The following is a 15,000-nucleotide window of genomic DNA, read 5'->3' as shown; positions in this document are numbered from 1 at the left end:
GTAGAAAAGGACAGTGACTAACCCTGCGGTTTACCCAAAAGTTAAAAAGCAGCAGGGCAAATAACTCTTGAAATATAAATAAATCAGTTTGTCTTAAATAACATAGAACATTATGTGCGGTAGGGGTGTGCGATATGACGATATTAGATCGTGAACGATTAAAATGACTGCACGATCCACTTTTTCGGGAAAATCGTTAAATCGTCCTATATAGTGCTGTTCTATAGAATTCGTCCACATACTTGCGATAGATTGCGCCATGTTAACAAGCTCGTATACGTTGCTTGTGAATTCAGTAAGATTAAGTGACGCGGTCAGTGAAGATGGAGGGAAACACGGAGGACTTGGTCCCTAAAAAAAGTTCTCCATCAGTAATAATGAAATGGTTTGGGTTTTCCCCAACTGACACGGCCCAAACAACAGTTATTTGCAAATGTGGCAATGATAAGATTCGAGCGTCGTAAGGCAACACAACGAACCTTTTTAACCACCTCAAAATAAAAGGGACTGAAAGAGTATGCCGACAGTCAAATTATAAAGGGATCCCACGCGAGTAAATCAGGTACAACCAAGCATACGGAAACTAAAAGTCTTAAACAACGACTTTAGCGAAAGAACCATTTGAGAAAAAAAAACACGTATCTGTATGACAGAACGAGCAAGCGCTGGAAAGATGTCACTGACGCGGTCGCATTTTACCTGGCCAAAGACATGATTCCCATAAAGACTGTGGAAAATGAGGGCTTTAAAAAACTGCTCAAAGTCGTAGATCCACGTTACGAAATACCCAGCCAAAAATATTTATCCTCCACGCCCATTCCACAGCTTTACTCCGAGTGCCGCAACAAGATGAAAAACAAAATTCAAAATGTAAAGTTTTTTCTAACAGCTGATTTATGGTCTTGCACTTGCATTAAATATTAACTTGATTAAAATATTCTTCATAATATAAATGGTAAAGAGTATATTTTTATATGGGGACTTAGTTTGGCTGTATTGAAGCCCCTTTAATTTGCAAAATAGTCTTAAAACCAACTTGAAGAAGAACCGCGATAAAATCGTAAATCGTGATCTATCTGGAAAAAATCGTGATTTGAATTTTTTTCTAGATCGCCCACCCCTAATGTGCGGTTTTATGCACTATTTACACGTGCTATGGAGCAGGCGTACCTTTTTTTCGTACCAATTAAGATTTCGAAAATATTTCATGAATCTGAAAAATTAATGTTTGAATGACTTTACAAAAGATTTACACAAAAAAATCGTTCTGCTCGTGTTCCATGAACGAGGCCCAATGTGTGTTTAATCTCATTAAAGTGAAATCACACATCCAACCCATCTGTCATTAACACTGGAGGTGTGGCGGGGAACGGTCAGACAGAGGAGTGGCTCTAAAAGACAACAATAACTCTTCATCATCATCATCATCATCATCATCATTCATAACAGACACGACAGCACAGTGTTAATGTAAACAAACTCCTAGACAGAAGAGACGCACAACAACATTAAACATTCACTCCCAGAGGACACAACAACAACTTCTGCTGCTTCACAAACAGTCATCTGCACTGACCAAACATGCTTTTATAAACACACCCATGACAGGACACACACGTGTTCTGAGCTTCACATCATGACTGATGAATACATGAGCGTCTGATGTCATGATTGTTGACTTACCTGCCGTCTGCATGCGGTTGAGTCTGATGCTGGGATCAGACAGAATCTGTTCAAGTGTTCTCAGTCCTCTAGTGAACCAGTTCTCTGCTGTTCTGAGTCCAACACCAAAGACACTGTTAAACAACTGACACACAAACATCATTACACACACTGAGACTGTTAAACAACTGACACACAAACATCATTACACACACTGAGACTGTTAAACAACTGACACACAAACATCATTACACACACTGAGACTGTTAAACAACTGACACACAAACATCATTACACACACTGAGACTGTTAAACAACTGACACACAAACATCATTACACACACTGAGACTGTTAAACAACTGACACACAAACATCATTACACACACTGAGACTGTTAAACAACTGACACACAAACATCATTACACACACTGAGACTGTTAAACAACTGACACACAAACATCATTACACACACTGAGACTGTTAAACAACTGACACACAAACATCATTACACACACTGAGACTGTTAAACAACTGACACACAAACATCATTACACACACTGAGACTGTTAAACAACTGACACACAAACATCATTACACACACTGAGACTGTTAAACAACTGACACACAAACATCATTACACACACTGAGACTGTTAAACAACTGACACACAAACATCATTACACACACTGAGACTGTTAAACAACTGACACACAAACATCATTACACACACTGAGACTGTTAAACAACTGACACACAAACATCATTACACACAATGAGACTGTTAAACAACTGACACACAAACATCATTACACACAATGAGACTGTTAAACAACTGACACACAAACATCATTACACACAATGAGACTGTTAAACAACTGACACACAAACATCATTACACACACTGAGACTGTTAAACAACTGACACACAAACATCATTACACACACTGAGACTGTTAAACAACTGACACACAAACATCATTACACACACTGAGACTGTTAAACAACTGACACACAAACATCATTACACACAATGAGACTGTTAAACAACTGACACACAAACATCATTACACACACTGAGACTGTTAAACAACTGACACACAAACATCATTACACACACTGAGACTGTTAAACAACTGACACACAAACATCATTACACACACTGAGACTGTTAAACAACTGACACACAAACATCATTACACACAATGAGACTGTTAAACAACTGACACACAAACATCATTACACACACTGAGACTGTTAAACAACTGACACACAAACATCATTACACACACTGAGACTGTTAAACAACTGACACACAAACATCATTACACACACTGAGACTGTTAAACAACTGACACACAAACATCATTACACACACTGAGACTGTTAAACAACTGACACACAAACATCATTACACACACTGAGACTGTTAAACAACTGACACACAAACATCATTACACACAATGAGACTGTTAAACAACTGACACACAAACATCATTACACACACTGAGACTGTTAAACAACTGACACACAAACATCATTACACACAATGAGACTGTTAAACAACTGACACACAAACATCATTACACACACTGAGACTGTTAAACAACTGACACACAAACATCATTACACACACTGAGACTGTTAAACAACTGACACACAAACATCATTACACACACTGAGACTGTTAAACAACTGACACACAAACATCATTACACACACTGAGACTGTTAAACAACTGACACACAAACATCATTACACACACTGAGACTGTTAAACAACTGACACACAAACATCATTACACACACTGAGACTGTTAAACAACTGACACACAAACATCATTACACACACTGAGACTGTTAAACAACTGACACACAAACATCATTACACACACTGAGACTGTTAAACAACTGACACACAAACATCATTACACACACTGAGACTGTTAAACAACTGACACACAAACATCATTACACACAATGAGACTGTTAAACAACTGACACACAAACATCATTACACACAATGAGACTGTTAAACAACTGACACACAAACATCATTACACACAATGAGACTGTTAAACAACTGACACACAAACATCATTACACACACTGAGACTGTTAAACAACTGACACACAAACATCATTACACACACTGAGACTGTTAAACAACTGACACACAAACATCATTACACACACTGAGACTGTTAAACAACTGACACACAAACATCATTACACACAATGAGACTGTTAAACAACTGACACACAAACATCATTACACACACTGAGACTGTTAAACAACTGACACACAAACATCATTACACACACTGAGACTGTTAAACAACTGACACACAAACATCATTACACACACTGAGACTGTTAAACAACTGACACACAAACATCATTACACACAATGAGACTGTTAAACAACTGACACACAAACATCATTACACACACTGAGACTGTTAAACAACTGACACACAAACATCATTACACACACTGAGACTGTTAAACAACTGACACACAAACATCATTACACACACTGAGACTGTTAAACAACTGACACACAAACATCATTACACACACTGAGACTGTTAAACAACTGACACACAAACATCATTACACACACTGAGACTGTTAAACAACTGACACACAAACATCATTACACACACTGAGACTGTTAAACAACTGACACACAAACATCATTACACACACTGAGACTGTTAAACAACTGACACACAAACATCATTACACACACTGAGACTGTTAAACAACTGACACACAAACATCATTACACACAATGAGACTGTTAAACAACTGACACACAAACATCATTACACACAATGAGACTGTTAAACAACTGACACACAAACATCATTACACACACTGAGACTGTTAAACAACTGACACACAAACATCATTACACACACTGAGACTGTTAAACAACTGACACACAAACATCATTACACACACTGAGACTGTTAAACAACTGACACACAAACATCATTACACACAATGAGACTGTTAAACAACTGACACACAAACATCATTACACACACTGAGACTGTTAAACAACTGACACACAAACATCATTACACACACTGAGACTGTTAAACAACTGACACACAAACATCATTACACACACTGAGACTGTTAAACAACTGACACACAAACATCATTACACACACTGAGACTGTTAAACAACTGACACACAAACATCATTACACACAATGAGACTGTTAAACAACTGACACACAAACATCATTACACACACTGAGACTGTTAAACAACTGACACACAAACATCATTACACACACTGAGACTGTTAAACAACTGACACACAAACATCATTACACACACTGAGACTGTTAAACAACTGACACACAAACATCATTACACACACTGAGACTGTTAAACAACTGACACACAAACATCATTACACACACTGAGACTGTTAAACAACTGACACACAAACATCATTACACACACTGAGACTGTTAAACAACTGACACACAAACATCATTACACACACTGAGACTGTTAAACAACTGACACACAAACATCATTACACACAATGAGACTGTTAAACAACTGACACACAAACATCATTACACACAATGAGACTGTTAAACAACTGACACACAAACATCATTACACACACTGAGACTGTTAAACAACTGACACACAAACATCATTACACACACTGAGACTGTTAAACAACTGACACACAAACATCATTACACACACTGAGACTGTTAAACAACTGACACACAAACATCATTACACACAATGAGACTGTTAAACAACTGACACACAAACATCATTACACACAATGAGACTGTTAAACAACTGACACACAAACATCATTACACACACTGAGACTGTTAAACAACTGACACACAAACATCATCACACAAACACTGAGACGTACACCTTCATCTCATGATTTACTTTATTCACCTTCAGAGTTTGATATCTCTCATCCTTCAGGATCTCTTCAGCTTTGGAGGATCTTCCACATTCAAACATCTCCTGTGAAATAAAGAAGACAAGAAAGATGAGGAGCGGACACTAAGCACATGAATGACTCACATGATTGAAACATGTGTTAAAGTGAGGGCTCAACAATAAGAGCTGCACATGAATGACCCATCCGCCGAGTTCTGCATCCTCATGAAAGTTTAACATTTAACATTTGATCGTGTTTTTATACATTGCTGTTGGAAAATTCAAGTGCAAACACATGTCAAAGAGAACTCAATCTGATCCCTGTGGCTTGAGAAGATGTGCGTGCTGTGAGCAGACAGGTCATACGCAAAGAAGCACAAAAATTCTAAAAAAGTGCATAAAAAAGTATGAGCTGAATTGAGTCGGATACATTTTTATCCGACAAGAAGATGTGCGCAATTAAACACGATAGAAAAACATTTAACAAATAAATCTCTTGAAATCATTCATAACATTGAGCATATTTTTCAATTCAATACATTTTTAAACCTACAGTTATTCCTTTACAGAAATCTAAATTTTCCTATGTGATATTGGGCGCCAGTCAGGTTTGTGTCTGTTCTCTTTGACTCACTGGACGGAAACAGAGCTTAATCGTAAATGATTTATGTAGTTATTCTGTATGAGTGAATTCAAGTATAAAAAGTTTCAAGCTTGTGGATAACATTACCAGACCAGCAGAAAATATTAACCAAAAACGTTTAATATGTTCGTCTCTATTAAAGAACGTTTAAGTCTATTTTGACTATATCATGATTTCTTTGTATACCCCTCATATAAGTTGCTTTATGAGGTAGAAATAAGTTTTTTCTATACTTAAGCACAGTTTCCACATTATTACTAAACAGATAAATGTGTCTTGAAGTCCAGGGTGACGTTGGTATTTACATTAATGAAGATTTTGAACAAATATCATATGTTATATTAGGTGAACACTGTGAAAGGCGCTTTGGCGAGATGGGTCACAGAATCACCTGCGCTGGCGTGGGCTTTAGCGGACAACTTCTGTTCAGAACAAATAATGATGTCATAATGTGATAATTTAAGTCAAAAGATGTGAAAAATGCCCCTGCTGGCACCTATTTAAAACAAATAAAGAAAGTTCCAAACAAAACGCACATGTAACAGTACGCTGGATCTGTGTATTAGCTCTTAAAGTGAAGGTGAAATTAGGTGAAGGTGAAACTAAGGTGAAATAAACTGTGAAAAAAAACATAAACCTTAAAAATAATGTATCACACAGTTTAAAGTTTGAACGTGTTTTCTGATCCATCAACTCGCCCTCTAGATGATCTCTCTACACGTAACCCTCGTTTAGAAGAAGGCTGGAGACCCCTGGATTACACAATAATGTTTGTTTTTAGATGCTGAAAAACATTTAATGACTTCACTATTTAAAATGTTTTTTAAGACGTATAAAAGTGTAAATATTTCATGTCGTCTCTTAATGAATGAGGTCACACAAACTCTCGCTCCTGTTGTCGCCCTGATTCTTACCGAACCCTCAAGATGTTGCCCAACTACATTTTTTGGGTCTACGCTACTCAATAAATAATGACAACATTTTTTTTTTGCATTTTTAGGGCAATATGTAAACTCACGGCAAGATGGTTTTAAAAATAAATCTCATTAGATGATGCAAGACTCTTGAAATAGAATTTCTATTGAAAATGGACACAGACACACAACAGGACATTTCCAAATGTACAATTTAAAGGCAACCTTTCATGTTTTTGGAGAAAACACACTTCATCTCAAACTCTCTCCTTTTAAACTAAACCTTTATACACATCACACAGAATCAGAACATGACTGTCAAAACACATATCAAATATACATACAGTCAGAACATACCACACAACAACACAACCACACAACACATCCAGACATTTTACTTTTAATGTATTTGTTTTGCATTTCTCAAAAGTGCGTACAGTTTCAATAACAAACTTATTTTCTGAAGCACTCTGTAAGTGTATTTGTGCTATCTTTCTTTAAAAAGTGTTTGGTTAGGGTTGGTTGTAGATGAGATAGAGAGAGAGAGAGAGAGAGAGAGACAGAGAGAGAGAGAGAGAGAGAGAGAGAGAGAGAGAAAGAGAGAGAGATAGAGAGATAGAGAGAGAGAGAGAGAGAGAGAGAGAGAGAAGGAGAGAGAGAGAGACAGAGAGAGAGAGAGAGAGAGAGAGAGAGAGAGAGAGAGAGAGACAGGGACTTTTTTTTACTTTTAAACCTCTTTTAATCAAACAACTAGTTTAAAACAATTATGTACACCACACAAAACAAAAATAAATAATAACTAAATAAAAATAATAATATCAAAATCACAATTTTACCAATTAAACCATAACTCTCCAAAAACATCCCTCACCACAAGAGCATTTTTTACACTCCACCTTGAATAAAAAAAAATCATATTATTTGTTAATTTAGAATATGCATATTCTACAGCAACCCTGTACTTTACTAATGATTTGAACATGCCAACCAAATCAATATTTTCCCCCTCATTTTTACATGTGTGGGACTTTAAAATTGCCAACTTTGCCTGCCCTAGCAGAAAATTCCCCAGCGTGCACTGTGCTCTCCATTCCTTCTTATATTTCAAGCCCAAAATAAATAATAAACAGATTTTTTGTAAACATAAACCCGAGTTCAGTTAATATTCTTTCCAACAATTCAAACAAGGTAGTTAATCTGAAACAATCAGAGAAACAATGAAAAACTGTATCAGAAACATTACAAAAAGGACATATACATGAAACCGTTACATATCATTTTGACACCAAACTATTTGTTCAATTCAAGTTTATTTATATAGCGCTTTTCACAATGTGTATTGTTTCAAAGCAGCTTTACAGGGGCAAACAGGAAAAAAGAAAAGTTAAAACACAGCACAGTGCATGGTATTTATACAACGAGTAAGTTCATTCTAATAAATAACATCTAATTTCTAAATAAATAAATAAATGAATGAATGCAGTGAACATTTGTATTGCAGTGTATTTGTTGCAACAACACAATGAAGTATTCTCCATTCAAGATCCCCAGATCTCTTAGGAATGGGGTTTTATACAAACACCTCCATGATGGAGTTAGTTCTGAACAAATTTATAAATATTTTCTCCATTTGGTATCAGCACGTCCTTTCAATTGAGCATGAAAGAAGGATTTTACACACATTCCATACGACATTTTCTTTTCCACGTTCTGAAACGATTCATCTTTAAATCCCTTTAATAGCAAAGTACTATTTAAATCTTCATCCAATTCAAATCCTATTCCTACCCTAAGATCTGGAAAGGTCAAAGAATTCTCACCATTTTCCAAAAAAATATTTACAGAGGTCAAGAAGGATTGAGGAAAAGATTTTTTGAGATCCTCCATTAACCCTTCAACGTATCTTTCTGATCTAAGCCCGACTTGGTCAGCTATTGATCCATTTGAATGCCATTGACCTTTTGTAGAGTCAATTAAGTCCATTACAGTAGCTATTCCAGTTTTTAAAAACTTATCAACTACTGTACTTGACATTGATGAGTTTGTTTTAAAAAAATGATTAAAGAACAATGGTTCTAAAACACCATAATGTTCACTCTCTTTTCCATCCTTCTTTAACAATTGCCAAGCTTTGAACACAGACTCATAAAACTTTAAAAGAGAACAAGTAACTTTCGAGACAAATTATTTTTCAATTAAAAACAACTGCTTATCCATTCCGATTCCTCCTATATCTTGTAAAATAGACAAACTATATGCAATCCAAGGAATCTTATCTGAACAGTATAGCAATTTCTGTAATGCTTGAAGTCTCAATGTTTTAATTCTTGCTTCTAAATTAATGAGTCCTTGTCCTCCTTCAATCACAGGGAGATATAAGACTCCGGGAGGAAGCCAATGAAAACCATCCCAGAAGAAATTAACAAAACTTTTTTGAACTTCAGGAGGGTCCAGCACTGTAAACAGGTGCCACAACATTGAGGCTGCCAAGTTATTGACGATTAAACACCTCCCTCTATAAGACAACTTTGGAAGAATCCACCTCCACTTTTGTAGTCTCCCTGTTACTTTATCAGCTAGACCTTCCCAATTCTTTTTCATGTAAGAGTCAGTTCCCAAATATACCCCAAGAACCTTAAAACCATCCTTAATCCATTTACACTGTTGTGGAAGCTGAGGAGGGTCTATATTTTGCCACTCACCCAGTAACAGGGATGTACACTTATCCCAATTAATTTTAGCAGATGTTGCCTTTTGAAAGATTCCTAAGCTATAAATCAAAGCAGATACATCATCAGTGTTTCTCATACATACAGTCACATCATCTGCATACGCTGTAAGTTTTACAGATGGAATTTCTTGAAACCTAGGAACAACAAGTCCATGCAATCACTTCCTTAAAGATGACAGAAAAGGTTCAATGGACATTGAGTACAAAAGTCCAGAAAGAGGACATCCTTGTCGTATGCCTCTAGTTACTGCGAAAGGTCTAGTCAGACAACCATTAATTCTCAGCATACTAGATGTTTCATTATATAGCAATTTAACACAGGAGATAAATTGTGGACCAAAGCCAAAAGCCTTCAAAGTCTTCTGTAAATATAAATGGTCCACTCTGTCAAAAGCTTTTTCTTGATCTAGAGATAAAAGTCCAATGTCAATTTGATGTGTTTGAAATTTGAAATTGTTCTTTTGGGTATACAGTACGACTGATCCTCATGAATTATAGTTGTTATACATTTCTTCAACCTATTAGTTATAGCTCTTGACAGTATTTTAAAATCAGTACACAATAATGAAACAGGACGCCAATTCCTCAAGAGAGAGAGAGAGAGAGAGATACTACACCTCTATTATGGCTTTGCTGTGTTCTCCCAGACAGGGCAGGTGCTTCATCTCCTCTGGGTGTCTCAGGGTGGCGGGGAGACTCTTCAGGACTGAAGCGGCCCTGCGGAACGCCAGACACGGACCCTGATTCCCACTTAAGTCCATGTTCTCGGCAAAAACCTCCAGCACGTCCTGAGGCACAAAGATGACGGAGAATGACATGTGGGAATCAGAGACGATACGCATAAGAAAGAAGACAAGAGGTGAAATAAAAGACAGAACGGGTTCAGGAAAACAGATCTGAACCACAACAGATGGACAGAGGACACACAGCTCCTCACATATTTTCAAACATTCAAACGACATAGATGTTCCTGCTCCTTAACACTACATATACAGAGAAGAACCGGCAGCAGCTACAGGAGTGAACACGCACGCACAAACACACTTTAGTGTGTACTGTATATTGTGTTCAATTGTCAATTATTTATTGTTTATTGTGTAAAGTGTGTATATTGTTATTTATGTATATTGTACATCTTGTTGCTTGTACTGCCATGGCCAAGAGTCTTGTAACTAAGAATTTCACCATCGGTACACTTGTGTACAAGATGTGTGCAATAAAGAGATTTGATTACACATGAGCGCACACGCACAGTGTCCTGATGATTTTCTACTATAGCTGCTGTTTATGATTATATTAGCATTGAGTATGTGATGATGCACGGGTGACGATCTCTGCTGTGAGATCTCACATGTTCAATATTTGTTAAGTGAAGCTGATTTCTTCAGCCACCAAACATCTGCAAACCAATCATGTCTTGAGTTTTCACATATTGATTTAACTGAAACTCATATGCTCACAGTGTGTTCTCTGGCCGTCTGATGTCAACATCCCTCTTAATGTACAGCTCTAATCTGATTGGCTGAAGTTATGATGTTTCAGGATCCATCAGTTCACAATGCACTCATTGTGAACTGATCTGATCATTGTGAACTGATCCGGTCCACACCAGAAGGGCATCACATCCTGAGAAACACAGAACTTTATCCAATACAATGAACTCCTCACAGAGTTTGTATCTCAGACAGCACACAACAGTGAATGATGATGACCCACTCACACCTTCACATCTGTTCTCTTCTCCTCCTCTCATCTCTCTCCAACTGAACTTACCCATGAACTGGATTTGACAAATACCATATCTTATAAGAACAAAGAATCTTCATATGCATGTTTAGAATCATTTGAAACGTCTCAGTGCGATTGGTACAACGGTCTCATTTCCACATCAGTGAAGCAGATCATAACATGGGTTTGAGGGTTTAAAGATATTCTGCTCACTGTTGAGGGTCTGTGATGTTTAAGTGGGAGCATCTGCGCACAGCTCAGTTTGTGTACTCTATGATGAATGTGGTGATATGAACCCGGTGACATTTGAAATAGTGAAAACACAAATGATGAAATGCACAAAGAGAACATCTTCATAGTGTCACCTGCAGTATTTCCTCAGTTGTATTTCTGCTCAAACAGATTTCTTACGGAAGATCAGAAGCCTTTTATAAAATTCACTAAAGCAAAACTTCCCTCATGTCGGGCGTTAAGTATTTAGTCAATACATGAACATCCACCCGGCAGTTTCACCTTGAGCTCTTCAGAGGAAAACGACACGAAAACTTTGAGACGCTGCCAAAATACACAACATTCTGTGTTGCTGAAGAAGACGTGTTGTGCTGTGCCAAAATGAAAGTGACACACATTTAAGAACTCACGAGGCGTCTTTCATCTGTAACACTGTGAAACATTCAGCATTTGTTTTATATACCAAACTCTTATTTAAGAGAAATGAAATGAAGTATGATGAAGATGAACCGTCACTGAGCTGTGATTTAATTCTGTCAAATATCATCAAACTGAATCCTGTTTGCTCAGGAGAGAAAATGCAACTGCTATAGAAATAGATGAGATGATTGAGATGTTTGTGAGAGAAACAATTGATCTGGAGATGATCAGATGTCCAGTAGAAACAGCTGTCAGCAGTCATGAGTCTTTAGTGTGTCACAATACAACAGTTTCATTCAAGAACAGATTCACATTATTTGACCAATGAAAACAGTGGGAACGGATGCATTGCAATCCCAGTTAAATAAGTGAAATAAAGCCACACATCAGAGTCTGGAACAGATCTCTATCAGGAGTCATGGATCATGTGATCGGTCAGTCTCGCAGAATCTTTGTTTTGAGTTGAGTTGGCACCACATGCCTCATATATAACTGAATGTTCTCTTACATCACCACATCAACTGTTTGAATCAAGATGGACTTGCATGACAGGTTTTAAAATAATGAATAATGTTCTCTGTGGTGTGAAATCTCAATCATTAAATGTGTAGTGATGTCAGAGTGAGGCTTCCTTTGTGTGTGTGTGTCTGCGTGCTCACAAAGGATTGTGTTTCATCTAATCGAATAAGTGTTTTTCTGACGAATATAACAGCGTGAACTCACTGTGAAGTTTTTATTGTGATTATCCAAAGAGGTCCGTCTCTGGCAAGCAAATGGAGACACAGTAGACACTGGTTTGGGGGCCGGAGAAGAGGATGACCTCCGCTCTACAGCAGGATTCTGTTCAGAGAAAGAGAATCAATCAGAACACACGTGATCGATATAAACTTCAATCTAAAGCCTATGAGAAGAACCTCCAGACATTCTCTTCTCCTGCTCATGAGAGGTCTGAACACATCTGAACAGAGATAAAGACCCTCATCCAAAAGAGAAAAATCATCAACATCAATCACAACCATTCTGAATTCACTTTATTCTTTATTCATTTAAAGCAAGAAATATTCGTCCTCCTCTCATGTCATGTGCAGTGAAAGGAATCCGGGGCCATGGGGAATAATTGCTTGACACAATGGAAATCTTCAGCCGAGTAAATTACCTGCGCTGTGATAATGGGCGATTGAGAGATGTGCAGAAGCTAAACGCTAACACACCGTTCTGACCGGGAGCAATGTTAAGCGGCCACGTTCATATCTGAGTGGAAAAAGAGCCGATATCTCGTCATCTTCTGAGCCAAAGCCATTCATAAATGAAGAAAATCACTGGCGTTTATTCACTTTCAGGGCCTTCACCTCCCTCAGAAGCAGAGAATACATCTGGATATATAATGCCTCCATTACCCGGCCAAACCACCACCTAATCTCTCTACCTTTCTTCCCATCGAATCATGACAGTTACGGCACTTTCAAATGTCATTTTCATTCCCAGGAATTGAGACTTCGCTGTAAAACTAACCTCAGAGAATATAGAGCCAAAGTCCATCATATTCACTGCAGAAATGTGAAGAACAAAAGCCCCTTTCTTCTTCTTCACAGCAATGAGATGTAAAGGATAGTTCACTAAAAAATGAAAAATCTGTCCTCATTTACTCAATTATACTGATTGATGAAAACAGAAAGAAATCGGGAAGAATGCTAAACAGTTCCTGGACATCAGTGACCTGCACAGGAGGACAAATGACGAAGAACATCAAAAGTGCTCCAGAACCGTTTGATGTCCTACTTTCTTCAAAATATTTTCTTATGTGTTCAACAGAACAAAGAAATGTACAAACACATTTCTGGTTTGGTTACAAGTATTCTTCCAAATATCTTTTTGTGTTCATCAATATGTATAATTAAGTAAATGAGGACAGAATTGATATTTTTGGGTGAACTGTCCCTTTAAATGGACTCCATTAAACTCTCGTGTTCAAAGTAAAAAACATTCTTCTCCACAGACTATAGATAGAATACAACATACATGACTGCTATGCATACAAAAACTATACACATGTGCAATAAAAGTGTCTGTAAATATGAACAATGTGACATTTGTCAACAACGTTTCTGCTCTCCTACGGTCCACTCTTTTTTTTTCAAGAAACCCCCGAGCAGATTCACTGTTTCTCATGTTTCATTGTCATTTCCTTTCTTCTAAAGTGATGCTCAAGATACGGTTGATATTCTCAGCAAACTCTGATCCAGATTCTTCATGGTGTTGATAGATGTTAGAGAAGATGTTGTTTAAACAGGTGAATGAAGCGTGTGCTGAGGGTTAATGAAGAACACATGAGCAGGTGATGCGTGTCCGCTCGGGTTAATGAGATCAGACCCTAAACAGCAGCAGGCTGTGAGTTCACGTCTCTGAACACACGCGTGACTAATGAAGGAACAGATGTCTCTGAGGACGGAGCGTCAGTGTGTGTTCTCTTCAGCTCACGGATAAAAGATCTTCTGGAAACTGAAGTGCAAAACTTTAACTGCCCGCTTGTTTCATAGCCGTGCAGCATCTCACATACACACACACACATCCTCATATCACTGCAAACACACATAAACACACAAAACAACTAGAACTCAAATCTCAATTGTTTCTCCTATAGATTTCCGAAATGGAGATGGAATGAATTGTCCTTCTGCTGAGAAAAACTGTCATGAATCTTAGAAATGTGTCTGTCATGAGAGTTTGAG

At 37.5% G+C, this 15,000-nt stretch overlaps 1 protein-coding gene across 4 annotated transcripts in view; it reads right to left on the bottom strand.

Moving 5' to 3' along the window:
• The window catches only part of dntt (deoxynucleotidyltransferase, terminal), a 67,254-nt gene that overhangs the window by 42,964 nt on the left and 9,290 nt on the right, over window positions 1-15,000 (bottom strand). For all 4 annotated transcript variants that reach the window (XM_056760158.1, XM_056760159.1, XM_056760161.1 and 1 more), the window contains 4 exons: window positions 12,995-13,111; window positions 10,510-10,680; window positions 5,617-5,688; window positions 1,684-1,807 (listed from right to left, as the gene is read on the bottom strand). In XM_056760158.1, the coding sequence (XP_056616136.1) occupies window positions 1,684-1,807; window positions 5,617-5,688; window positions 10,510-10,680; window positions 12,995-13,111 (484 nt within the window). The remainder of the gene's footprint in view (window positions 1-1,683; window positions 1,808-5,616; window positions 5,689-10,509; window positions 10,681-12,994; window positions 13,112-15,000) is intronic.

The sequence above is a fragment of the Triplophysa dalaica genome, chromosome 11 (assembly GCF_015846415.1).
Source record: "Triplophysa dalaica isolate WHDGS20190420 chromosome 11, ASM1584641v1, whole genome shotgun sequence".
NCBI classification, from domain to species: Eukaryota; Metazoa; Chordata; class Actinopteri; order Cypriniformes; family Nemacheilidae; genus Triplophysa; species Triplophysa dalaica.
This window is presented reverse-complemented; position numbering and strand designations above follow the sequence as displayed.